This window comes from Scardinius erythrophthalmus (genome assembly GCF_964197995.2).
Source record: "Scardinius erythrophthalmus genome assembly, chromosome: 23".
In the NCBI taxonomy this organism is placed as follows: domain Eukaryota; kingdom Metazoa; phylum Chordata; class Actinopteri; order Cypriniformes; family Leuciscidae; genus Scardinius; species Scardinius erythrophthalmus.
Genome location: NC_138243.1, coordinates 16,325,532 through 16,352,430, shown reverse-complemented (window position 1 = coordinate 16,352,430; position 26,899 = coordinate 16,325,532). Strand labels below are relative to the sequence as shown.

Below are 26,899 nucleotides of genomic sequence, written 5' to 3'. Positions count from 1 at the left end.
ACTTCAATTGCAGCTGCGATTTCTTGCAAACTTCCGCCGCAACTAATCATGACGTGACGTAATGCTCCTGTAGTCACGTGATTATAAACATGGCCGCGCGCTGCTGAAAGTCATGCGATCGCTCTTCTACATCGTTTCTTATTTTAATCATTTTCAGTGGTAATATATTTGCACTTATATAGACGTTTCACTTGATATATACGGCCAACAATATTGTCATGGACCACGACGGTCAGCTACGAAATGTAAGTATGGAAGTCCGTTCATATGTGTGAATGTGGCAGTATTTTTCTATATTGTTAGTAGTAGGTATATGTATATGTTTCTTTTTTGTATTCGAATATGTTTGTGATTTCATTGCTTTCATTGTTTTTTTATTTAGTTGCGGGACTTCCTCCTCGTTTACAATCGCATGACGGAAATCTGCTTCCAGCGATGCACAAGCAATTTCAACTACAGAAATCTGACAATGGATGAGGTGAGGCAAATGTGATTTATAATAAGTGTACTAAGGGTTTTAATACAAAAAAAAGCTTTTAAAAATACCATAATTATGTGCCCCAGAGATGTGAGATATTTTTCATTCATTCATTTTCTGCCTTTAACATTTACATCAAAAGAAAGAGAACATACTAATATCGTCAGGCACAAAACAAAAAGGAGCAAGATTTGAATAGACTCATGAGCAAAAATGCAAATCAGGACTGCACTAAAATATTCAATATTTTGACATAGAGGAGCATGCATTTTCTGCATTTCTTTTTAAGTGTGTTTTTAAAATTGAAGTGATTTCAGAGTTTTAAATATGAAGAGTTGTTAGAGTTCAGATGCAAAAGCCTCTAAGTGCCATCTGAAATTTTCTTCTAGAATGATCATTTTTATCAAGCTTGTATATTTAAGTTCAGTAATTTCACTTAAATGGCAATGAAGATTACCCATTAAAGGCAGGGTAGGTAGGATTTTTCAAAAAAAAAAAAACATTCCAAATTTGTTTAAACTGTCTTTATATACCAATACATAATTAAAATGTAAGTACTCTGAAAAAGAGAGTATAAAAATCGAGTGTCTGTAGACCTCTCACGACTGTTGTAAACACAGCTAATTATTTCCATTCACTCCACCCCCTCACTTCTGGGCTCCTTCCAAAGCCACGCCCCCAAAACACATGAACTTGCGACGCCAAATGCTCAGGCTCAGCTGGAAGACGGCGCATTTATTTACCTGAGACGAGTGGAGAGGAAGGAGCGCAGTGTATGCAGTGACATCATGTCAGAATCACATGTAATAAAATACCTAACTTTATCACTATGCATATAAACAAATAAGATTTCTTTTAGTACTCAAGCTAGCATATATACTGGTAAAGTTTAAAATATACTTTGTTTGATTCGGTAACAGGCATTATTTATAGGTAACGAGCTATATTTATAAGGCAAAGCTAAAAACAGGTTGCATTGATACACATTTTCCATTACCATCAGTTACATTGTGATGAAGGTGAATTTCGTGTAAGATTCATAACATATACGGTGTTTCGCGAGTTTCCATGATGAAAACATTGTTGACTCTAATGAGGACTACACTCCGGAGACAAGTACCGCATCGTTGGTTCGAGGACAGGTCCGGGGTGCGATATTTTATTTCCCAGGATGGTAGGGGAAGACTCATGAATATTAATTAGGAAAGTCATCCCTGATTGGTCTGATGACCTACCCCTAACCCCACCCCTAAAGCTACCCGCCACTGGAGGTCTGATGATCTACCCCTAACCCCGCCCTAAACCTACCCGTCACTGGGGTTAAGACCAATCAGGGATGACTTTCCTAATTAATATTCATGAGTATTCCCCTACCATCCTGGGAAAAAAATATCGCGTCGAGGGCGAAGCAGAGGAGGTCGTTCAAGAGTGCGGGCAACCAGGGTCAGAGGAAGTAGTTTTTGCCTCGTTTGCCTTCGCTGACTGAATATGCAGGTGCTTTGAATTTTGAATGCTCTTTCTCTGCCTTAATTTTACTCTTTGTAGGTTCTGCGCCTCTCAAATCAAACGGGTGCGCGCGCATATGGGCAGATCTAGCAACAGGGGTGGTAGCCATGGTTGGGAGAGTGAGTGACAGTCGCCCAAACCAATCAATTGTTTCGTCCCGAATGGAAATAATGAGCTGTGTTTATTGCAAATTAAATTTAAAAATTTAAATTTAAATTTAATTTTTATACTCTCTTTTTCAGAGCACTTACATTTTAATTATATATTGGTATATAAAGACAGTTTAAACAAATTTGAATTTATTTTTTTTATAAAAATCCTACCTACCCTACCTTAAATTGTCATTTAAGTGAAATTACTGAACTTAAATATACAAGCTTGATAAAAATGATCATTCTAGAAGAAAATTTCAGATGACACTTAGAGGCTTTTGCATCTGAACTCTAAAATATCTGAACTATATTTTAATTTGTAATCATTTGCAAGTATTCGAAACTGAAGTAATTTCACAAAATCATGTGACAAATTCATGAAGAAATAAAGAAGAGTCTTTGCATTTCTTTTATTTACATTCTGTAAATGTAAATTAATTCATTTATGTATTGAGGGAAGTTTGGCTTGAAAAGGCTTGAACTGCCAATAGAATAAAGGCCCATTCACCAAAGACAACAACTATAAAGATAACGATAAAGATATAGGCTAGTTCTAAAAATCGTTCTCAATATTAAAGAATGGCCGAGTTCACACCACAGCTACAATGATAACGGCACAGAGAAACGATATAATTGAAATTACTTTCAGAACAGCTGATGAACAATAAAAACATTGACAGCCAATCAGAATCCATCCTGCTATAATGAGCTCCAGCATTTAAAGTTTACAAGCACACACTTTTAATAAACAGAATGATATCATCCGATGGTGTGGATGCTAATATAGTTATCATTGTAGTTGCCTCAGTTGTACTTCTGTCATTATACATAAATTCGCTATGACATTCATATAATGCTTCTTTTCCCCTTGTTTTAATTTTATTTTTATCAGGAGCGTTGTGTGGACAGTTGTGCTGGAAAGTTAATAAGGACCAATCACCGTTTAATGGGCACGTATGTGCAGCTGATGCCTGCGATGGTGCAGAAGCGGATGCAGGAGATGGAGAGCAAAGCTGCAGAAGTAGCTAAAGCTGAAGCTGCAGCGGCATTAGAAAACCCATCTACTGCCATCACAGACACATCAACAGAGTCTCCATCAACCCTGGAGATCCCAGCCACATCCTCTCCAGTGGTGGGGATGCCCTCAACCACAACACCAATGCTTGAAAGCTCGCAGATACCTTCATCTCCCAATAATCCATCAGATATTGAGACATCATCATCGACAAATGGCTCAGCTTTTGGGGAAATGCAGTCAGAGGGACTAGTAGCACCATCAGCAGTGATCTCAACATCTTCTAGTGTACCTAAAGTAGGTGTAGGTCCCATCTCAAGTGCAGTGGATAAACTCAATCTGAAGGCCAGCAGTGTAACATCCACATCAGTCCCTGAAACGCGGTCTGCAGGGGGAGCGGGACAGACCCCCCAAACTCCATCTTGATGACGATGTGCAGAACAGGGACATGGCAGAGATCATATGTCTTGGAGACGTTGTTTATGCTGCGTATTCAGTCTTAAAAGTCAAAAGTTACAGAAGCCTTTTAAGACTGTTGATCATATGGAATGGGCTTCATAAATATTGAAATACCTCTATTACAACGTTGAATAATGATGCTCTGCCGGCTAACATGGGAACTCTCTCTCTTTTAATAAAATGCATCATGTGGAAACTAAAAATAGTTATTTTGCCATTATTTTCTTATTAAATCTGTATTTGGTATATTATTTATATCATTATTATTAAGTAGGTCCATGCTGATTAAAAAAAAAAAGTTTTTTCCCCAAATGATATGTCTGTCCAAGGCATATTTCATCACATAATCACATGAAAAGTATTAGTTTTTATTTGCGCATATATAAATAACTTTGCAATGCAACTTTATCATTACACCACTGAAATCATGCTGATAGTGATGATTCTTTCTTTCAGTGAATTAGAATTTTATATTCTTTAAGTAATTTAAACAAAATTGTGATTAAAAGCATTTTAGAGACAACTACACAACCAGCTTAAATATTTTATACATTAAATAGGGGGAGACCAGGGACAGTTGCAACAGGGGATGGTTGCAACATGTCATTTTTCTCCAATCAGAAACAAGCTAGAGTGATGACACTCATACTGAACATGCACAGTTAGACCCTCCCCCCACCAAAAAGACAGTAGACATATTCAACATCTGCTGCTGCATTTATTGAACAAAACTTGTTTTGGAGGTATGAAAGTAATTTTTTTCATGAGATGTATTTTTGTCATACTGTCCAGACATTTTGTATGAATTAATCAAAACTTACTTAGTTTGAATTATTGTTTTGTTGACTTCTAAGTGACATGGTTAGCATGTGTCAAAGTCAGTGTGTCTAGCAGGAATATGATGTTCTGTCATGGCTGATAGGGTCGGTTGCAACAAGTAATAAATTGCATGTTTAATAAAGGTTTGTTGCATTGCAAATTGTTCAATTCTTCATGTCTGACACTGAAATATGGAGAGATTGAATATCATCTGTAATTCCTGCACACTGAATCTATGTAGGCCTATGTTTTACACATACACAAACAAAACTCAATAACTGTTATTTGATCAATATGACTAAATAAATAAATTATAGGCTACAATAATATTATTGAAATACATAATACTATAATATTATAGTAGGCCTAAAACAGTTAATATTTTCAGAATTATATGCTCATTAAGACAAAAAGCTAAAATTAATTAGAGAAATTTAAGGTATTTTAACGTGTTGCAACCGTCCCTGGGTTGTGTTGCAACTGTCCTATGGGTTGGGGTCAGTTGCAACATCTGACTTCTTCCATTCAAATAAATACTGTGAACGATATGTCATATATAATCATCTTTAAATGGTATGGGTAATTAGCAGACAGATGCAAGTTTAATATATACAAATTTGGTTGGTCTACTCCAAATAGTCTCTGAGTAACTGAGAGAAATGCAAAAAGTGTTGCAACTGTCCCCGGTCTCCCCTACATTTACTGTTTTCAGTTTTAAGTTTACTGTTTAAGTTTTAGTTCTTTTAGTTCAACTTAATGAAAAATAAATAAGGTTCCTTTGGAAACAGTTTAGTGGAGAAATTTAAGTTTAATTTAAAAAAGAAAAAAGTTTTAATTTAATGTGTAATTTAATTTTGGTTAACTATAATAACCTTGATTTAAATTGCCATTTTTTCAAAATCTGTGATGGTTTGTTTATTTATTTATTTAATTAATTAATTAATTAATTAATTAATTAATACGATGCAAAATTACTTTTTTATTGTAGAACAGGTAACTTATTTTAGCAGGCTTTATGGTCGTCATCTGCCATATATAGTACGTTTCTGCGTGTGTGGAAGAACGCAAGAATTGTATTCGCCTCTAATACTGATGTAACAGAAAGGACCATGCAAATTTACTAAGTTTGGTAAATTCATGTATATAAAGGAATATTAATCATAACCTCAAGGACAGTCCTGAAGAGAGAGAAAACCGTGTCCCGAGGCGCATGTTTTCCTCACTCTCCAGCCGGGGGCGCTGCAGTGACGTGCTCTGCGGGGAATGAGTGAGTGTGTGTCGGTGGGGCGGAGATCACAGACTCGGGCTCTAGTAGGGTGTGGACGCTGGAAGAGTATCGGTCCGGACTGTCCCAGTCATTACCGTTGGTCCACTCCAGCTGAAAGCGGCCACATAAACAGGTAATGGTGGTTGTTATGATCGATTGATTGTGAAGGAAGCATGAATCGTGTGTTAATCGTGAAGTTCAGTGACTGTGGGCGTATATGACTGCTAGCACAATTAGCGTACTAGCTCACTGCAAGACAAAACTACTACTGAATAGCCATAAATAAACCGCAGAGTGAAAATAAATAAATTGTGCATGATTAAGTACATTATAATTCATATCGTGTTTTTTTTTCTTCTTCTTTTGGTTCACCCATAATTAAGAGTCTTTAGACTCTTTGAATGGAGTGTATTAGCTACGCGGCTAATGTCAGTTTTATTGAAAGAACACACGTAACGTTACCTGTCTGTCTGTCCGACCGATCGCCCGACTGTCTATCTGTCTGTCTGCTACAAATACTATATATCTATCAGTCTATCTATCTTGCTATCTATCTTGGTCTGTCTTCTTGAACAAATACCCATCTTTTTCTGTTTGAACACATATCTATAGATCTGACCTGTATCTATCTGTCAGTCTGTATATGTGTGTCCCATTCTGTTTGAACACTTACTTGCCTCTCTGTCTGAACACAACTGTCTGTCTGTTCACTCATAAGCATCTGTCTATCATTCTAACTGTCTGCCTGCCTGTTTGAACTTTTCAATATTCCCCATGCATACCGTTCTGTCTCTCATTTTATCTGTTGTTCTTCTATTTTGCTGTCTGTCAGTTTAAACAAAATCTGTCTGATATCTACCTGTCATCTGTTAGAACATATAACTATCTTTTTCAATATAGACCTGTTTGAATATAGACCTGTAGGCCTATGTCTGTCTGTCAAATTCTACTCATCTTTCTATGAGTCTTAACTATCATGTTTACCTTTGTCTTTGTGATTGAATTCATATTTAACTGAATCAATATCAGCCTGCTTTTATCTAATTTGTCTGTCATTTTCTGTAAGTGAATACAGTCTCTCCAGTTTCCCTACTCAAACATTTTCAGGAAAGTACAGTGCATGATAATTTATATGAGAAATAGCTTCTTAAATGTGACGCATTTTCCTTTTTGTTTTTAATAAATGTGACTTGAACTTAAATTCTCTAATTAAACAGAAACACTGACACAGAAGTAGCTTTTCAAGAGTATGACAGGTCTTTGCAAAGACCTGTTTAACTAAAGTATGAGTTAGAGTCATGTCAGAGTATTAAAGAAACACATTCTGTTGGCAGTGGGATGTTTTGGACTCAGTAAGGGAGTGTTATGTATGTTATAACAAGCCGAGACCTGCATGATTAAATGGGTATACTACATCACCTAGGCTATCACCACTTAAAGAACAATTTTTTGAACCCATAGCTTAAATCTGTGGTGAATTAAAGGAACAGCTCATCCAAAAATTAAAATTCTGTTTTGTTTATTCACCCTCATGTCATTCTAAACCTATGTGACTTGAATATTCAATGTATAGCCTAGCCTATTCTTTCTTTTGTGGAACATAAAATAAGATATTTTGAAGATTAAGGATCATTAGCTATATCTGCATCCACCTATTTTAATGCACATTTTATGGATATTGCATAAAAAACGCTGGATGGAAACCATCAGTTTAGTGATGTGCCAAGATACGCATAAATTCTAAAAATGCACTTAAAAACATGCACTCAATTGAGGCGGATCATTTTTTTTTTATCCCACAAGAAACATGAGCATAAACTACGATGGAAACACATAAATCCTTCAATGCGCAACAAAAAACATGTGATTTTGGCGTGACATTTGTATAAATGTCTCACATGATTGCGTTCACCAATATTAGGCATCCGAACACAAGATAACATGACAGCGTTTATTGCGTTTCGATGTATGAAAATTATGTATGATGAAATGATGCGGTATGATGTAGGAAAAAAGAGCCACAGTGGCTTCCCCGATTGCAGCAACTTCCGATTCCAAAACGTTGCTTTATTCGGAAATGTTTTATGCGATAATCAAATTTTGTGGATAAGTTGAATTCGCAATTTGGATGGAAACATAGCTATTGAAGAGTGTCCATGGTAAAGGAAAGAAAATCTTCTTTTCAATGATAATCTTGTTATGTTTTTCTTCTTCATTATAATATCAGTATTAATATGTTGTCTTTATTCCCCCTCCAAAAAAACATAGTAATGGTGCCTTCAAGTCATGTGAATGAATTGCATGTATTTATTTGAATAAACAAGACTGAGCATCATGTCATTGACCCTCACCCTTTCATTTTTGGCTGGCTACTTGTTATTTTTCAGTTTCTGGTCATTGTTCCCTAGTGACTTGGACTGTGACCGTGTGTTTTGTGCAAACTGTGTTCAGGACAGCTCATCTAAGCTTCCTTCTCGTTTCTCTGCAGTGCAGACACCAGACACTTGCCCTGAGGCAGTGAAGAGACTGTCCCAACGCACCCTTCCCCTGGCTGGATGTTCTGTCAGCCCTAGCCTGTCGTCTTCAGGGTACAGCTGCATCAGACGCCTCTCCCAGGACACTCCTGGTAGGGGACGAACGATTCCGGTAGTGTGAGAGGAGAGAGGGTGCCGAGATGGATGACATCTTCACTCAGTGCCGTGAAGGCAATGCGGTAGCTGTCCGCCTCTGGTTGGACAACACAGAAAATGACCTAAACCAGGGGTGAGTATGAATTTAGTCAGAGCTGTTATTAGGTAGATTCCAGTTTGGTTGTAGAGACCGCTTATTTGTGTTTTTGTACACTCTTGGTTTAGCTGTTATTACCTTAATTTCTCATTCCAAACGGGTTGAGGATCCTTGGAGGCCACACCCTCTAAAAACTTTGCAAAACTTGGATTGTGTTTAAAGAAAATGTCCTGTCTGTACACATGGAGAAGGATCTTTTGTCAAGGCCTGTCCCTTAGTTCACCCCTTACGCTTTTATCTGTCTTTTAATCCCTGGGTGCAGTGACTCAGGAAGACGATGTGGGAAGATTTTATCACTTTTCATCTGTTGTGGATTTCATTCAGTTATTTGGCCTGTGGTGGCGTACACGGCTTATATGTTTCAATCAGATGTTTGGAAGCATTAAGGAGATTCGGTATTAGGATATTACTCTTGTTCCCTTGTAGCATTTAAAGGGGACATATCATGCTAAATGCACTTTTTTTAGCCCTTAAATGCATTTTGTTGTATATATATATATGGTGTTTAGAAGTACAGAAAAGATGAAATTATTCTCTTCAGGTGCTTCGTTGATATCTTTATATTCTGTTTTGGTCATATTTTTCAACCTGTTCCGATTTTTCTGTTATCTATGACGTTTTTTGAACTATAACGTCACAGTATTTGCAGCGGAACTGCCAAATAAGGACATTGACTTCCGGCCCAACACTTCGAGCAATCCGCCATTATTATTTCTCGCTGCAATTTTGTAGTCCAAGCTAAAGGATGCAGAAGTTACAAGAGGGTAAGTTAAAATGTTCCGTTGTTGGATGTAGTAACCCACACGCTTCATTACACCGTCTAATGTAGATGAACTGCCGCGCTTGTGACAGGACGCATGTTTAACTGAAAGAACGAGCAGAGAGAGAGACCCGGTCGCGCGCGCGCTCACTCTCTCTCTTCAGAGCCAGGCGAAAGTGTAAACAAGACATCACCGTCTCCAAACTAGACGCTGTCTTGCTCTCTCTCCCTCGCACATATTAATAAAAATAAATCGACACGGTGGTAAAAGGTCGGAAGACCAAAGTTTCATGTGTAGCAGTTAAATACAGTAACACACACCATTGCGATACATCCATATGAAGACATTGTTCTGCAGGTTCGTTGTCTTCATTTTTATCTCGCTCCGGCTCCGACTCTGGCTCGAACATGTAAGGCTGGCTGGACAAGTCTTCCGTTGTTGACATTTTGTTAATAACGTGTGAATAAAAAGTTTATGTGCCGCTAGATAATCCTATCTCTGCTATCAGACTACAAAAATGGCCGAACGGGGTGGAGTTGAGCCTCTGCAACCTGGGGAGGGGACGGGGTATGAAGTGTCTCAATTTTATTTAAAGAGACCGCACCAAAACGAGTTGCTCTCAGACGCACGTCAGAAAAGGGGTAGAAAGGGGGCTTGTGGAGCTATAATAATGAGGAATTCAGACCCAAGCATTGCAGTTCCGCTTTATATAGACTACAAATGTATGATTTATATGTAAAAAGGAACAATTTAAAAGCATGATATGTCTCCTTTAAAATGACTGATTTCATTTTTTTATTTTATTATTATTTTTAGTTATTATTAGTCATAATTAGAGTTGTCAACAAGTACTGACTTCTGTACCAAGTCGGTACTGAAATTTAAAAATGTGACGATACCAGCATTTTCCTCTAATATTTTGAGCGCTGTTGAGTGGATTCTTAAACTGATAAATGACTAATATCAAAACAATATTATGACCAGAGTTGTCAAAAGTACCGACTTCGGTACTGAAATTGAAAAAATGTGACGATACCAGCATTTCCCTCTAGCATTCTGAGCGCTGTTGAACAGATTCTTAAACACCTCTGATTGGCCGCTGTGTTCACGGGCTCAACATATATGTCTGTGATTGGCTACAATGATCAACGTTTCAAAAACATATGGTGTCTTTGACGCTCTTTATCGAGCGCTTACATAAGCCGCTTTGAAAGTAGTTACAGGAACTTAGTTCTAGGAACTGTCCACTTCTAAACAGTTCTTAGAACTACTCTCCCCCAAACTCGGTTTTGCTGTTTGCGTTCGCACTGGCCAAGTGGCCATAGGAACTGGTAGGAGGGGTAAGGGAGTGACGCAAGCACGGTGACTTTTATTTTGACGGCGCGACGGACCTTTATTTTGACGGCGCTGAGAACGCCAGAGCAAACAATGTTCGCATTCTCTGTGTTTATAGACCTTTCTCACAACTTCCGTATTTGTGGAAAATACGCAATCATCGTGGTAATCTACTTCCTCCGCAGTCAAGGCAACATAAACAAATGGCGCAAGCAACTAGCAAGAGCTATCGACACGCTAATGATGTGTCATTTTAGTTAACAGTTCAGTAACAGTTAGCCTCGCTCTCTACTTACCTTGATATTTATGGACAAATTCCGTGTGGAAATTTTTTTTACCCTTCATTTCGTTTTTTCTTATTGGTGACGGAGTTTTCCTCTACGAGTCGTCACATCAGCAAATGTAATATTTGGCAAATCCGTTAATGAAGTTGTGTAGACTCTTTGATCCATTTTAAACTTGCCCGCGTTTATGTTTTTCTGGTGTGTTGACGCTTGACAGGAACTCCGCTTCCACAACGATTACGTATTTCCGGTTATTGTGAGAAAGGTCTATTAGTTAGCGATCTGTCTAACAGTACTGTTTAACATGTTATTAGATGGAACTGTTATAGAAAGTAGACAGTATATGAAAAAAGGTTATTACTTATTAGCCTAACGTTATGCCGTGTGGTTGATGTCCAGTGTTGCTAGCTGGGCAGATAAACATAATCATGTTTGGCTTGGTCCCCTCAAAGTTGCGTTGGATTTTCTCTTCAGCATAAAGGTTTAGAGACCCATCTATCACTGTTTTCCATGTTTGTATAGTTAGTTTATGGAGTAAATATATAGGCTATAATCTGTGTGTTTACATTCTAGCTGTTTTAAAAATGGCGGGTGCTGGTGTTCCGCGTGCGTTCGGTCAATCAGCGAACACTAACGTCACGGATAGTTCCTATAGTGCTGGTTTAGACCCTACTCTGAAGTAGGACCTAAATTAGTTCCTCCAAATGGAGTTCCTAGAACTTAAAATCGTTCCTAGTTCCTGCGGTGCGAACACGCTGACATCCGGGTACTTTAGCCAATAGTTCTAGGAACTGTGAAAAGGTTCCTCCGGTCGGAAAGCGGCTATAGATACACACAGGAGCGCTTTAAAGCGGCGTCTATCAGCGCCCGCTTTTAAACGCTCCTGTGTGTATCTATGCAAGCGCTTGATGAAGAGCGTCAAAGACATCATGTTCAGACATTACGACAGACATATATGTTGAGCCCGTGAACACAGTGGCCAATCAGAGGTGTTTAAGAATCTGTTCAACAGCGCTCAGAATGCTAGAGGGAAATGCTGGTATTGTCACATTTTTTAAATTTCAGAACCGAAGTCGGTACTTTTGACAACTCTGGTCATAATATTGTTTTGATATTAGTCATTTATCAGTTATGGAGCATATCATTAAATAATTATAATAGAATGTTAATATTGTACATGCCTTTTGTGGTAAACTCATCATGGTTAGCCTAGGTTTAAAGAAATACAGCCTAAAATATCCTGTCTATGTCTTATAAACTAAATGAAAAACATTCCACATTTGTTGAAGACCAGAATTTCACTTCTAGCCCTATATGGCGCAAAGCATACACAGAGTTGATCCATGCACCCTCTTCAAATACCTCCAATTCTGCCAAGCTCCCTCTCACAAAACAGCCTTGGCCTGCCTTCCTTCACTAATACATCCCAGAACAGCTGAGAAGGACAAGAGAGAGAGAGAGAAATGTTCAGGTGGATCTCCGAGATCTTGTAAGGAATTTGATCTGGACCTGCATCTCTTGCTGTCAGCCACACGAGTTATTACCTGAAAGGAAGACTTATGGTTCGCCGGGGCTGATTCAGCACAAAATCAGCAGATTGCAGGCAGCGGCTAGTTTAGTTCAACCATTTAGGGAGGCGTGCCATCGTGTCCGATGTAGATCACAATCTAGGCATTTCCTGTGCTCTTCACATGGCTGAAGTTGTGACTGTAAGGAAATGTTTGACTTACTGGCTTGAAAAACAGCCAGCAGGGGAAAATGCCAATTTTTTAATCTTTTTTTTTTATAATTAGAGAAACCTTTCATATGTTAGCGCTCTCGTTGTCTGCTATATGTCAATTCCCTACTCTAAACAACAGCTGATCTTTTCCAAACCTGTGTGAGTAGGAGTCTATGTCTAATTTGTGACTCACAAGAGTGGGAGGAGAGAACGGTCTGGGCTAAAACTAAATGGTTGGGACAAATAGTTTCCATACGATGAGCTCACCAAGCAAGGCATGCTGACTTGAGCCATACCAGTCCTCTCTGTGTCACTTTTCTCTCTCTCTCTCTCTTTCTCCCTCCCTCCCTTCTTACCCTTCTCAAAGTGTTTTCCTTTTCCAGAAATAGAAAAACTCCTGCTAAGTGATTTGCCTTTTGCTTTAGCATGTTGAGGATTGCCTAATAAAACGATTCCACTGCTATGAAGAAGAGGGGCTGTGTGATTCAGTTTTTTTGAAGGGCCATGAAGAGTTTTAGCATGGCTTCAGATGTCACGACCTTACGCTTTTGTGGGAGGAGACAGGAAATTACAGACATACATGGGTGTAGTTTATGCTTCGCATTACAGCATGCCAGTCAACAAACTGAACTTTGTTTAATGTCCATCTTAACTGATCTAGATGTTTTCTTTGGAAATGTCCTTATATTTTGGCCGTTATGCCTGAAGCCTCCGTTTAAGTTGATTTTTAAATTGTTGGTTTTATTTGTTTAGCTTTAAAGTCAGCATGAAATTAAAATAGACATATTACTTTACTCACTATTATTAGTATGCTATGTTTCATCATAATGTAAAAAATGACTCGATCTTCCTGTTTAACTGAAGGGAAAATAATGTTAAGCAATTCCCAAAAAGTTACAGTATAGTACAGTCTAGACATTGTTTTGGCAAACTCACTTTTTTTAATGTTCTGATTTTTTTAATGTTCAGAACTGTTTTTTTATTTTGTCAAGAAATACAAAGACTTAAAAAAAATTATTACAATAATAAGCAAGCAGAAAAATGTAGAAAAAGGTTTACTCAAATCTCAACCATGACAAATTCACACAGTAGCCTAGATTTTTCTGTTTCAGTTATGTTGGTAAATCTTTAATATGCAAAATTATAAATCAATATTAAAAAAAAAGTGTCCGATTAACTGATAAATTGTATTTTGATTAATCATTTAGAACACAAATAAGTTTAAAAAGTAAAAAAAAAAAAAAAAAAAAAGGTGTTAAAAAAGTAAAAACGGTCCATTTTGATTTCATGTAAACTATTAATACGTGTTTTTAAATATCAATAAATATAATTTTTCAAATTGTCAAATTTGGCGGAAATTTGGACTGACGTGTTTTTAGTATTTTGCATATTATTGTCAACTAAATTGTACAATAATAACTGTACTAAATTGAAAGAATATGACTAAATATGGAGTACATTTAACTTTTTTAGTTAAAAGTAAAAAAAAAAAAAAACAAGTTCTGTGGCAAATGAACTTTTATTTTTTTTGTAAGGATCTTGTGTGCAATGTATATTACTGTGTTACACAATCTATGTTTCAAGTTGTTTTGAAGATCGGATATCCGTATCATCACCCAGGTTTTGCATCTGTGCTTCTCTGGCAGCGAATGCCATTTTAAGTTGACTGAGTCTGCTCTCGAATTGTGACTCAAAAGAGGAACTGACACTTTTTGTGGCTGTTTTTCATTCTTGAAGTTCTGGACAGGACTCAGAGATACTAATGATAGTAGAAGAAACTAAATGCCAGGTTCCAGCTGTGTTTGTCTCTGTGGCTTTAAAACAGACACTGAAGCTGCTGCAGCTCAAGCCAATCAGAAGCGCATTTCTAAAGTCACTTACTATTAAAAATGCTTCTTGTATTTTAACTTCTGTTTTTTAGCCGCAGTGTCTAAAAATATAACATCCTTTTTGATGTGCGGTTTGATTCAGAAACTACCTAGATGTCCAGCGATATCATTTGCCGTTTCAGTTACATTTCCTGTAACATACCTCAATTTCACTAGCCTGCTAGCTCAGATATGTTTATAGACCATGGCGCCTCACTGATGTGTGGCTTATGATCTAATTCAGTATGAGTCTTCACTCAACCAGATTACTCCACCAGTGCTGAAAGCTAGAAACCTGAACTCAGATGTGGAGTGGCACGTTTAAATCATCGCCTTGCACAACCCCAGAATGCTTTTTGGCCGGAGGAAGCTCTTAATAAGAGAGCTTTTCAACTCTTTGATCGTATAACCGCAGACTCGAGACGAAATCTTTCAACTGTGTGACTCCAGTATCAATGTTTACATAGTCTGTCTTTGTACGTTTGTAAGTCTGTTAGCGTAAACGTTCCTTTTTCTCTTTCTCTGTGTGTGTATGTGTGTGTGTGTTAACAGTGCATGCTTCACATCCTTACAAGGACAAGGGAAAGTAAGTGGGCATGAATTGAGCAGAGCGCTCCGCTCACACATGCTAAGGAAGGGAGCCGCTAGCTTGTTGAATCTCATTTCCTGCGGTTCCCGCTCTGGTTTCCTCAGTCCAGTCCAGTCCTCTGCTGCTTTATTAGTGTGATGAGCGCTGCTGAATGATGAGCTCTGACACTCTGACCAGCTGTCCTTCCTTCATTCTCCTTTCTTTCCCGCTTCCTTTGCTTTTTTCTTGCTAATGTCCTATTATCTTGCCTCTTTCTTTCTTTCTTTAGTTTTCGCCTCCCTCCATTCTTCTTTCCTTTTTTGTCCCATTTTCTTCCTTTTCCACTTTCTTTCTTTCTTTCTTTCTTCTGTTCTTTCTTTTCACTTCCTTCCATTCATTCCAACTGGCTTCCTTTCTGTCCCATTTTCTTCCTTTTCTGCTTTGTTTTTCCCCACTTTCTTAATTCCTTCCTTTCTTCTTTCCAACTTTCTTCCTGTCTTTCACAGTTTCTTCCTTTTATGATTCTTCCTTTCACGCTTCCTTTGTTTGCCACTTTCTTTTTCCTTTCATTTTCTTTCTTTCTTTCTTTCTTTCTTTCTTTCTTTCTTTCTTTCTTTCTTTCTGTCTTTCTTTCTGTCTTTCTTTCTTTCTTTCTTTCTGTCTTTCTTTCTGTCTTTCTTTCTTTCTTTCTTTCTTTCTTTCTTTCTTTCTTTCTTTCTTTCTTTCTTTCTTTCTTTCTTTCTTTCTTTCTTTCTTCTCCGCTTCCTTTCTGTCTTTTTCTTCCTTTTCTGCTTTATTTTTCTGTACCTTCTTTATTCCTACCTTTTCTTTTATTTCCTTTTTTTTTCTTTTAAGCTTCTTTTCTTTGCTGCTGTCCTGCTTTGTTTGCAACTTTCTTTCCATGCCTTTTTTGCATTTACTTTCCTTGAAATGTGCCGCTTGACCGGAAATAATGAACATTCCGGAATTCCCATTGGGAAGCTCATGTAGGATTCCAATCCAATTGAATTAATTGATTTGTTGGGGGCAGGGGTTCTTCCTCTTTATTTAGCTTTATTTTTTGGATGTTGTTTTTGTCTTTAACCCCTTCAGCTGTGGACATACTTTACTCGGTGAGAGTGTGTTTGTGTGTGGTCTGGTGTCTTTCAGCAGGACGTTGTGAGAAGTTTCAGCAGCTACCCCTAAGTTTAGCCACGCCACTGGCCTGACTATTTATCCAGAGGCTTCCTACTGTACTGCACACACCCAGCTCTTCAACAAACACTTCATTACCACAGACTTTACAACTGATCTTTGTGGGGATGAGAATAACCAGCTGCAGACTTTACCTTTATAACACTTTCAATACAGTTGCGTTCAGTGGTTGTAATAGTAAAAACCTCAATTGGATCAGTTCACGTGAGCTGTCAGTAGCAGCACTAATGCACAGGCTCTGATCTGATCACTGTGTTGTTATTGTAACTTAAGCGTCGCTGTCGACTTGAAGAAAGTGCGAGTTTTACTGCGGTTTTGAAAAGGAAATAGGAAGGCCTGAGAACGGATCTCGGACTCAAACAGCGGGGGGGAAGGGGGGTATACATAATCTAGAGGAAAGGGCCAGTTAACGGCTGTTTATATTTAACTGCCTGGAGACAGACAGCTGAGAGAGAGAGAGGACACTAGCCTGACTGGAGACAGTTTACCGCCAACCACTGCTTTAAAAAAAACTGCCTTGATATAAAGGGACAGCTCACCCAAGAAACTACTGTCATCATTTCCCAACCTGTATGCACTCAAAAAATATTGGTTTTAACAAACAAGCTTAATGTGATGCATATCTGTCAGTCATACATAAATGAAACAGGTCAGATATTAGATTGTTAAAACTGTGTGATTCAAATATATGGAAATTTTAAATGCAATTTAAATACGTCAATCTTAAACTAGTGTGATTAAGTATTGATGTGATAATTCTGATATGCTACTGACTCGTCTGCTAACACGTTTGTTTCTCGCAGGGATGATCACGGGTTCAGTCCGTTGCACTGGGCGTGCCGTGAGGGTCGTTCGGGTGTCGTGGATATGCTCATCATGAGAGGGGCGCGCATCAATGTCATGAACCGCGGAGACGACACACCCCTGCACCTGGCTGCGAGCCACGGCCACCGTGACATTCTGGCCAAGGTGCGAACAGAACGTAGCGGATAAACGCTCACTAACACACACACTCACACATCTGCACCTGAACAACCACAGAGACCACAGCGGTCATGGAAAGGTGTTAACAAACACACAGCTGCAAACAGAAGCTCCCAGAGTTATAAATACTTTCACACACAAACTTTAAGAAGGAATAAAGGAACTTTCCAGTTTTTGCCTTTTAGTTCTATAAAACAGGTTTTAAATGGATGATTTGTGTTTGCTGTTTTGGATACTGAATCATGTTGTGGTTTGTGTTGTCTAGCTGATCCAGTGTAAAGCAGATACCAATGCGGCAAACGAGCACGGCAACACCCCTCTCCATTATGCTTGCTTCTGGGCCCATGATCTGGTGGCTGAGGTTAGTCTGAACTGCCCTCTGCTGGGAAAAATGAGAAATTCTAGAATGTTTTGAAAACATTATAGTTGGTAGAGGGGAAATCAATGGCTGTTTTCCATGTAATTATAATAAATGGGGACAGGAGCTTTGAAAAGCACTCTCAGGTCGTAAACCGATAACGGGTCCGGAACTATGTAATTACAATCGTCCTTTGATTTTAAAAGTCCTGATGGAACATTAACAGTCAAATGTGGCATCATTACAAAGCGTAGACCCTCAACGTTTCACACAAAATGTATTTTACATATTATTTGAATGTTTAAATTCCCGTTTCCGCAACCAGTATACTGATAAAAAGTATGTATGTCTATGAATTTTAATATTTTCAGCACTGATCATATTTGATCAACAAGTGGTCCACTTGGTCCTCATGCAATACATTCGAAGTCTTCTGAATCCATACAATAGCTTTTTGTTGGGAAAGTACACAAATTGATTTTCTTCTGTGGAACACAACTAAAGATATTTTGCAGAATGTCTAAGCTGCTCTTGTGTTATAAATGAAAGTTAGAATTTTGGTCTGTCTCTCACATAAAGCTTTAGTACGGTTTCAGATGACTTGGAATATAGTCCTAGTAAATGGTTACAGTCATATTAACCACTTTTGTGTTTTTTTTTTTTTATTTACATCATTTTTGGAGCTCTATAGTGCCGATTAATTTTTATTGTATCGAAAACTTAAATGAAAATGAGAAATGTTGACTTGGCAACTAAAATAAATACACTGAAGTACTAAAATGATTAAAACTGAAACTGGGGTAAATGGGAACATAAAAAAAAGACATGCATTTAACAAAATGACTAAAACTTACTTAAAGTAAAATGAAAACTAAAAGTATAAAATAAAATAAAAGCCAATTCAACAAATTATAAATTAAATAAAATACATTCAGTGGTTTACAAAACATAACAATTTACAGGGTTCCTATGCTTTTTGGAAAAGTATGGAATCTGATTTGAGTAATTGGGAAAAGTATGGAAAAATATCCCGTATTCAGTTTTTAAAAATATAAAAATTAAGAATACAAGCAGAGTAATTTCATGGCAAAAGTTTAGTATCGTTTAGTGATTGTCAAACAAAACTGAATTAATTCAAGGCGCACATTTTCATTATGCAAAACTGTTTGTCTTTAACATATGCAAATCTCTTTTGAACTTAACTAAACGAATGTGCGTATGCCGCTCAAACCAGCAAACCATGATTACAGTATCAAACGTGAATATGCAGGTTATAAAGCATTTTAGGTTTCTTCTCATCATGTAAGTGCGTGTTATCACTTTGAGAAAACGAATGAAACAAAAAATATTTACAGATGATTGTACTATATACCAAATATAATGCAGCATGAACCATTTGTGTTAAATACGGTCTTAAAAATCTTCAGAGGATTTTGGAAATTTGTGTCTGGAAAAGTATGGAATTTTGAAATTGATTCCTGAATTGAGTTTCTGTTGTACCTGATATGCTCTTGTATATCTTCTCTCCAGGATTTGGTCAATAATGGTGCTCAGGTGAGCATCTGCAACAAATATGGTGAAACTCCACTGGACAAGGCCAAACCACCGCTTGCTGCAAATCTGAAAGGTAAACACTCTTCTTTACTAATGTAGCAAATGTGACATCAGCAGTAGATTTGTTGGAGGATTGTTTGCTTACATTGTGAAGCTTCAGAGATTTGTTTCTGTTATAATATGTTGCATCAGGCTTAATAATTCTGTTTTGTTTATGAATCAGAGCTGGCGGAGAAACAGGGACAGAGCCTGTCCAAAGTTCCTTTCAAGGACTCTTTCTGGAAGGGAACCACTCGAACTCGACCACGTAAGCGCCCTCAGAACATCTGATTCTCATTTCCATTCATAACGCAGAGCTTTGGCAAACAAGCCTTTTATTGTCATTCAGTGGAACTGTGTATAGGTTGCAATATAAGATTATATGAATTATCCACAATAAAGGTTTCATTTTTTTCATGATGTATGCAGGTAACGGCACACTGAACAAAACCGCGGGCATAGATTATAAGCAGCTCTCCATGCTGGCCAAGATCAACGAGAATCACTCTGGGGAGGTGAGCTCATTTACCAAACTAAACCACAATAGCTACCCAAACAATGTCTCAGAGCGCTTATGGAAACACTGATGTCTCTCTCTGGCAGCTGTGGCAGGGCCGCTGGCAGGGCACAGAGATTGTGATCAAGATGCTTCATGTGCGGGACTGGACTACTAGAAAGAGCCGTGACTTCAATGAGGAGTATCCTAAACTAAGGTGATGAAATGTGCCCAGATTACACAGATTAAAGGGAATGAATTCTTTCATCATATACACATTCCAAATCAGGGTTATTATAGTTGCCTAAAATTAAAACAAAAAAACTATTTCTTTACTTGTTAAAAAGTTATATAAGTGATAAAAGAAAATATATAAAAATAATAAAGAAACTTATTTTATTTCAGCTATTTGTCAAGGAAACATTTCTCATTTTCATTTAGTTTAACTTGATGTACTTAAATAACAAACTATATGGACATTTAAAAAAAAACTAATAAAAATGACAAAAATACACAACAAAATTATTAAAGCTTTAACTTAAATGAAACGAAAAATAAAATAAAAAATTGAATCTAATTTTAAATCATTGATACTAATATCTGATGATAATAGCAATTTTTTTCTTTCTTTTGTGGAAGCAAACAGAGAAGTTTAAAGGGTTAGTTCACCCATTAATGACTCACCCTCATGTCGTTCCAAGCCCGTAAGACCTCCGTTCATCTTCGGAACACAGTTTAAGATATTTTAGATTTAGTCTGAGAGCTTTCTGTTCCTCCATTGAAAGTCAATGGACGGCATACTGTCCATGTCCAGAAAGGCAGTACAGACATCATCAAAGTAGTCCATGTGACATCAGTGGCTCAATCTCAAGTTTATCAAGCGTCGAGAATACTTTTTGTGTGCAAAAAGTAAACAAAAATAACGACTTTATTCCACTATTCATTTCCTTCTCTCTAGGCTTCGAGTGAGTTCACGTAGTGTTTTTGCGTAGCGCGTCTGTGTTGTACGTCACACGCATCACACATGACCAGCGTCGGCCAATAGTGAGCCTACGTGTGACGTACAACATAGACGCGCTGCGCAAAAACACTACGTGAAATAGCTCGAGGCCCAGAGAGAATGAAATGAATAGTGGAATAAAGTCGTTATTTTTGTTTACTTTTTGCGCACAAAAAGTATTCTCGTCGCTTTATAAACTTAAGATTGAGCCACTGATGTCACATGGACTACTTCGATGATGTGTTTATTGCCTTTCTGGAAATGGACAGTATGCCGTCCATTGACTTTCAATGGAGGAACAGAAAGCTCTCGGACTAAATCTAAAATATCTTAAACTGTGTTCCGAAGATGAACGGAGGTCTTACGGGCTTGGAACGACATGAGGGTGAGTCATTAATGACATAATTTTCATTTTTGGGTGAACTAACCCTTTAAAGAAGGTCCTAATCGTACTTGAAATTTCAAGCTTCAAAAAGCCACGTACGCCTTTTTGTCTTACGATAGCTTCATGTGACAAACATAACTTCAGTTAAGTTGTCTTTCACCGATAACCTTTTGCTTCATTTAGCTGTTAACTGCTGCAACCGGATTATCAAAATCATTCAAACTGAATCCACTGATTTATTATAAAGATCAGACTCAAAAGAGCGATTAGTTTAAAAATCAAGCTGATTCTGAATTAGGAGTACCACAATATCGCGTTTAAAGGCACAATATGTAACTTTTTTGCTTTAAAAATAGCAAAAATCACTATATCTATGTTATATATTTTTTTTAGTTGTGTACTTACATTATCCCGACTGTTTCCAACAACTTTCAAACCAGGAGATTAATTTAATTCGAGAAACGTCCCATTTCTTTATTTCCGTTTTGTCGCCGCCAATGGCGTCATATCCGCGTTGTCCCTGGTTTCCGCTCGTGCCGCCATGGCAACCAGAGCTATGAACCAGAGCACTCTGATAGTAACCAAAGCGACTGACGCGGACAACTTTGTAGTTCGCAATGTCTATTTGCACACTGTTGTTATTTCGTTCAAACATTATGGACCATGGCAAGCAGACTTTGGATAAAAAAATGAGAACTAAAACGAGAATCAATATCAGAGCGGTGTTTTCGAGATGCCGAGAGCTCCCATAGACCGTATATAAACGAGAGCTCCACGTCCGAGACTTCCACCGCTCCTACATGTACTTTATTAAACAGGTAAGCACATTTACATAAAACTAATCAATGTAATATAGTTCAACAATGATAAAATGTTATAATATGATTTGTATGTTCTAATGTTGATCAAGCTTACTGCTAGTCTCATACAGACAAACTAACACATAAATTTCAACACATTCAAATGCAGTTTAGTGTGATAGTGTAATGTTAGACCAAGTGAAACAGCGCTGCGTTACCTCACAAGTTTAATTTGTCTAATAAACTGACCTGTGAGTAGTAATTCTGCACTCGCGTGTAGTTCGGTAGAATGAAATGTCCATATTCCTTTTATATCCGTGGGACTCGCGTCGCGTGTGGAACTGATAGCTGTCTCTTAGCAATCCCGAACTGCTTCATATCACAGTCATGATAAAAGCATCGATGTATTCAGTCATCCATAAACATTATTAGATCGGGTCGGCTTGACGTTGACGACAAGATCCATAATTCTTAGCAAATGTTGCGTCATCAATCTACGCCTTTGTTATTGTAAGAGGTTAGCGACCCCTAGTGGCGAAAAATGCCATACTGTACATTTGAAAAAAAAAAATGCTATCTGTCAAATTCTTCTAACTTTATTTTGTGTTTTCTATTATTTTTTTTGGAGAGTGAGTGTTTGTAACCATAACTGTACAGAAGTCTACACCTGCTATGTTGGAGTGTCAACCAGATTCAATTTTAAATATTCTAAATATCATGATTATCATCAATACCAAAGGGAACAAATTTAAAGATGGAAAAAAGGGGAAAAGTCTAGGTGAACTATTTTATTCCAAAAGAGAAGGCAGTTCTGATCTGTCATCTTTAATCTGTGAAATGTCTCCATCGTGTTAGTGGTCTGTTGTACCTGTGTGTTCATGCGTCCCGTTTCCCCTGCTGTAGAATCTTCTCCCACCCCAATGTGTTGCCCATGTTGGGGGCGTGTCAAGCTCCGCCCGCCCCTCATCCAATCATAATTACACACTGGATGCCCTATGGCTCCCTCTACAATGTGCTTCACGAGGGGACCAGTGAGTAAAACACACATTACTGTCTCACACAAATCATGTGGTGTATGTCTGCTTCATTTGAATGTTTAATGTTGAAAATATGCTTAATTGCTCTTTCAATTCTGGACAGTCTGGAGTTTTATTTTTCCTGACTCAGCATAAGTAAATATAAGTCTTTCTCAAGTCTTCTTCTTTCTCTCGTCCATTTAGACTTTGTTGTGGATCAGACGCAGGCTGTGAAGTTTGCCCTGGATATAGCGTGTGGAATGGCTTTCCTGCACACACTGGAGCCCATGATCCCTCGGCATTATCTCAACAGCAAGAGTGTCATGGTGAGCAACAGAAAGCAGACGTTTCCCACTGATCTTGGTTTACAACTGTGGGGTTTTCCTGTGTGTTTATTCCTGTCTTCTCTACTACACAAATTTAGCTTTGCTGTTGATTCATTTCCAGACATTCATTACTCAACGTTAACCAGTCATTGCAAAATACACGTTTGTTTATTTGCTGTCATGGCATGTGCAACTGATTCACTGGAACTCGCCCTCCTTAAATTTAGTCTCGGTGGATAAAACACTGTGAACAGGAACTGATGTAAGCGGTCTCAGTTCTCTGTGAAGTTTCCGTTCATCCCATCACAAGTTGAGAGGTTCAAGTTGAAGAGTGTTGCAGCGAAAGAACTTTCTTTGGATTTCTTGTGGATTTCTCATTGTCTGTAGTTAACAAACATCAATGGTCTGTAATGTCCAATAGAAAATGAAAATCTGTGAAAGTCACGATCAGTTTAAAGCACAGCGGATTGTCATTAACCCACAAACAGAAGTGAAACCAAGGCAAAACTGCACGAGTATCAAACTGCTGACGTACTGCTAACATTACACTTTTTTAAATGTTTTTGAAAGAAGTTTCTTATGTTCACCAAGGCTGCATTTATTTATTCAAAAATACATAAAACCGCAATATTGTGAAATATAATTACAATTTATTTATTTTTTTAAATATATTGTATATGTAATTTATTCCTGATGGCAAAGCTGAATTTTCAGCATCATTACATTTTAAAATACTGATTTGGTGCTCAAGAAACATTTCTTATCATTATCAATGTTGAAAACAGTTGTGCTGCTTAATATCTTATAGTATTTCAATATGCAGAAACTGTGATGCATGTTTTTTCAGGATACTTTGATGAATAGAAGTTCAAAAGAACATTTATTTTAAATGTTTTTTCTAACAATGTAAGTCACATTTAATGCCTCCTTGCTGAAAAAAAGTATTAGTTTCCCATTTATTTAGAACAGGGATGAGAATAGGAGGGTACACTGATTAAGCTTCAGTTTTTCTGCAGTTTGTATGAAGCAAAAACAGTGAGTTTGGCCTAAATAACCGTTTCATGCTCGGTTATCCTAATGAATCTGTTCTCATTGATTCACTGACATCAGATTGACGAGGACATGACGGCCAGGATAAGCATGGCAGATGTGAAGTTCTCCTTCCAGTGTCCCGGCAGGATGTACTCTCCAGCATGGGTGGCACCTGAAGGTATCATTCCTCTCCATCACTCTAAATTCTTCATTTCAAACTTCTCCAATATATCAGTCTAATGTACGGTCACATTAGCAAAATTTCTGCGCATTAATGCAAAAAAGTCTGATGTCAGTACTGTTGTCGTCTGAGGGAAAACACTTTGCCTGTTCGCCTGCGAAAACTTGCGGAACACCAATAATGTAATCTTAAACTAAAGTTTTGATCCACTGATACCTTAACACCTCCCTCCACATCTCCTCTCAGCCCTGCAGAAGAAGCCCGAGGAGATAAACCGGCGCTCTGCGGACATGTGGAGCTTCGCCGTGTTGCTCTGGGAGCTCGTCACCAGAGAGGTGCCGTTCGCTGACCTCTCAAACATGGAGATCGGCATGAAGGTGAGATGGATTCCATCATACGCACCCGACTTTGGCAAGCAAGAGCCAAACCAAACACCCTTATCCCTATTCTCTCCACTAGGTGGCACTAGAGGGACTGCGGCCCACCATCCCGCCGGGCATCTCCCCCCACATCTGCAAGCTAATGAAGATCTGCATGAACGAGGACCCCGCCAAGAGGCCCAAATTCGACATGATCGTACCCATCCTAGAGAAGATGCAAGACAAATGAAACAGCCCTGCAAACACTGAGTTCACAGTATTGCCTTAAAATTCACCACTCACCAAAGTGCTCTATGCCACTGTAGCCCTCCGCTAAAGAAAAAAAAAAAACGCTTTGTGGAAGCGCTGTTGAACATTTTTAAAAAGTCACGTTCTCACTATCCTATATTCTTACATGCAATCAGTGAAGATGACGTGTGTTTGTGCATATATATGTTCATCTGTCCTTTTTCGTGTTTTCTGGACGCTCCTCTCAAAACCCTGTTTTCTATAGCCATTAAACAAGAAGTGGCAGCAGAGGTCTTTGGACGCAGTGAATGTACAGTGAAATCAGTTTAACCACTCCCACATTTTCTGCATCTTTTTGCGCACTCGCTCCATTTCTGTCATTTTCACTCCTTCAAAGGGACTCAACCAAACTCCAAATCTGTATGATTTGCAAATGTGTATGCATCAGCCGCTGTTAGTATTTAAAGCATCGTGCCATTGTCTTTCAGCTATGTGTTTTCTTTAGATTGTCCTGATAACAAAAGTCCTATAGGCCAAGTTTGCCTGAGATGTATCTGTTTTTTTTTAAAAGCAGTGCAATAATGCAAAAATGCCAATTTTATGCCTTATCATGTAACAAAAAACAAACTATGAAATGCCGTAATATCACGATTGTACAGTCCCTCTCATAGCAGAGAACTACATGTTATAAAAACCTGATTAAGGTACCATATGCTTAAAGGAAGAGCCATTTACACGTCACATCAAATGTGAGAACGTTTGTGCCACAGATTGACACGCATCATAGGTCATATCTCTAATTCTAGCTCCCATAAACATACATACAGTATTTACTTGATCCATACAAATGCATGATTGCTGCATCCTCTGTTATGTTACTAACACGCCTCCGGCACCTGTATTCTAATTTACATTGTACATGTTAAGCATGTTATGTGCTGAAATATCTGAGTATTTTTATACTTGTATACATGTGTTTTTTTGTGTGTTTTTTTCATGGGTGATACATTAGGCTGCCCATGAGTGCCTTTATTTTTTTGCTTTTCTAAACACTACATCTATTTACTTCCTTGTTTTGCTTTCACAGTGTTCCTCTTATCCGCTCACCGGTATGCAATAGGAAAACCAAGAGACAAAAACAAGCATACTTGACATGCATAAATTATCTTTTTTTAGTTTCACAGTGTTTCTTTTTATGTTTTGAAAAGCAAAAAGTGGTGATAATGAAAAACAGACTGGTTATCTAACTTATGCTTACTGTTTTCTCACCCTGTGAGGTTTTTAATTAAACTTAATTCTTTATTTTGGAGATTTGGACTGTTTATATTTTATTCATGATAACTAAAGTTTACTAAAAGAAAATATGAACAAATAAAATGTTTTGGCCATGCAAAGTGTTTGATCTGTGGTCATTTATCAGTCAGAAAATAAATTATTGGGTTGTTGACATGAAAATTGACAACAGTGTCTTGCGATTTTGTGATGTGCTTTAAGCTACTTCTAAATAAACAGCTTTTTTTTTTACCTGAACAAAATTTGCAGTTGAGGATCTAAAGGGGTCGTGTTTTCTGTTTTCTTGTCACAAAAAACAAATCAGCAAAATTCCTTCATGTATTTAGTTCCTTTAGTTTTTTAAACTAAAATTCTTTATGTTTTTAAATAAATATTTTCAATAATATATACCAAACTTATTCCACTTCTTTTTATATATATATTAAAATGTCAGCGTTTTAAGATTTTTATTTTATTTTATTTTTTATACAATCTCTCGATAATTATACCACTTGGACGTTTTAAGTCCGTCAAAAATATAAATATTATTATTCCGAAATTGAAGTTGTACAAAAGATACAATGTCAGTTGTATCAATTTCAGTTAATATATTTTTTAATTATTTAATAGGTCCG

The 26,899-nt window shown here is 37.6% G+C and overlaps 2 protein-coding genes and 1 long non-coding RNA gene across 4 annotated transcripts in view; 2 read left to right on the top strand and 1 right to left on the bottom strand.

Annotated features, from left to right (window-relative positions):
* LOC308683354 overlaps positions 1-44 on the bottom strand; it is a 90,884-nt gene extending 90,840 nt beyond the window's left edge. The window contains exon 1 of the long non-coding RNA XR_014029249.1: positions 3-44. This is a non-coding gene — a long non-coding RNA (uncharacterized lncRNA). The remainder of the gene's footprint in view (positions 1-2) is intronic.
* timm10b (translocase of inner mitochondrial membrane 10 homolog B (yeast)) lies at positions 10-4,587 on the top strand. The gene is made up of 3 exons (XM_081353792.1): positions 10-245; positions 383-478; positions 3,029-4,587. Exons 1-3 carry the CDS (start codon positions 219-221, stop codon positions 3,575-3,577), a joined length of 672 nt encoding a protein of 223 aa, XP_081209918.1. The 5' UTR covers positions 10-218; the 3' UTR covers positions 3,578-4,587.
* An 872-nt stretch (positions 4,588-5,459) lies between these two features.
* Positions 5,460-26,386, top strand: ilk (integrin-linked kinase). 2 transcript variants are annotated; one of them, XM_081353789.1, is made up of 13 exons: positions 5,460-5,829; positions 8,185-8,459; positions 17,017-17,182; positions 17,463-17,558; positions 19,086-19,182; positions 19,333-19,416; positions 19,578-19,663; positions 19,752-19,861; positions 22,733-22,860; positions 23,050-23,171; positions 24,282-24,381; positions 24,631-24,761; positions 24,844-26,386. In XM_081353789.1, exons 2-13 carry the CDS (start codon positions 8,371-8,373, stop codon positions 24,991-24,993), a joined length of 1,359 nt encoding a protein of 452 aa, XP_081209915.1. In that variant the 5' UTR covers positions 5,460-5,829; positions 8,185-8,370; the 3' UTR covers positions 24,994-26,386. The 2 variants fall into 2 exon arrangements, with proteins under 2 accessions (XP_081209915.1, XP_081209916.1); XM_081353790.1 differs by having other exon boundaries at positions 5,743-5,829; positions 8,190-8,459.
* Positions 26,387-26,899: the final 513 nt, after the last annotated feature.

Bases quoted from the DNA above. Each gene is read 5' to 3' on its own strand.
- timm10b (XM_081353792.1), top strand. From the start codon at position 219: ATGGACCACGACGGTCAGCTACGAAAT. The intron at 246-382 runs GTAAGTATGGAA...TTTTTTATTTAG, and splicing joins ACGACGGTCAGCTACGAAAT to TTGCGGGACTTCCTCCTCGT. The intron at 479-3,028 runs GTGAGGCAAATG...TATTTTTATCAG, and splicing joins GAAATCTGACAATGGATGAG to GAGCGTTGTGTGGACAGTTG.
- ilk (XM_081353789.1), top strand. From the start codon at position 8,371: ATGGATGACATCTTCACTCAGTGCCGTGAAGGCAATGCGGTAGCTGTC. The intron at 17,183-17,462 runs GTGCGAACAGAA...TGTGTTGTCTAG, and splicing joins ACCGTGACATTCTGGCCAAG to CTGATCCAGTGTAAAGCAGA. The intron at 19,862-22,732 runs GTGATGAAATGT...CCCCTGCTGTAG, and splicing joins GAGGAGTATCCTAAACTAAG to AATCTTCTCCCACCCCAATG.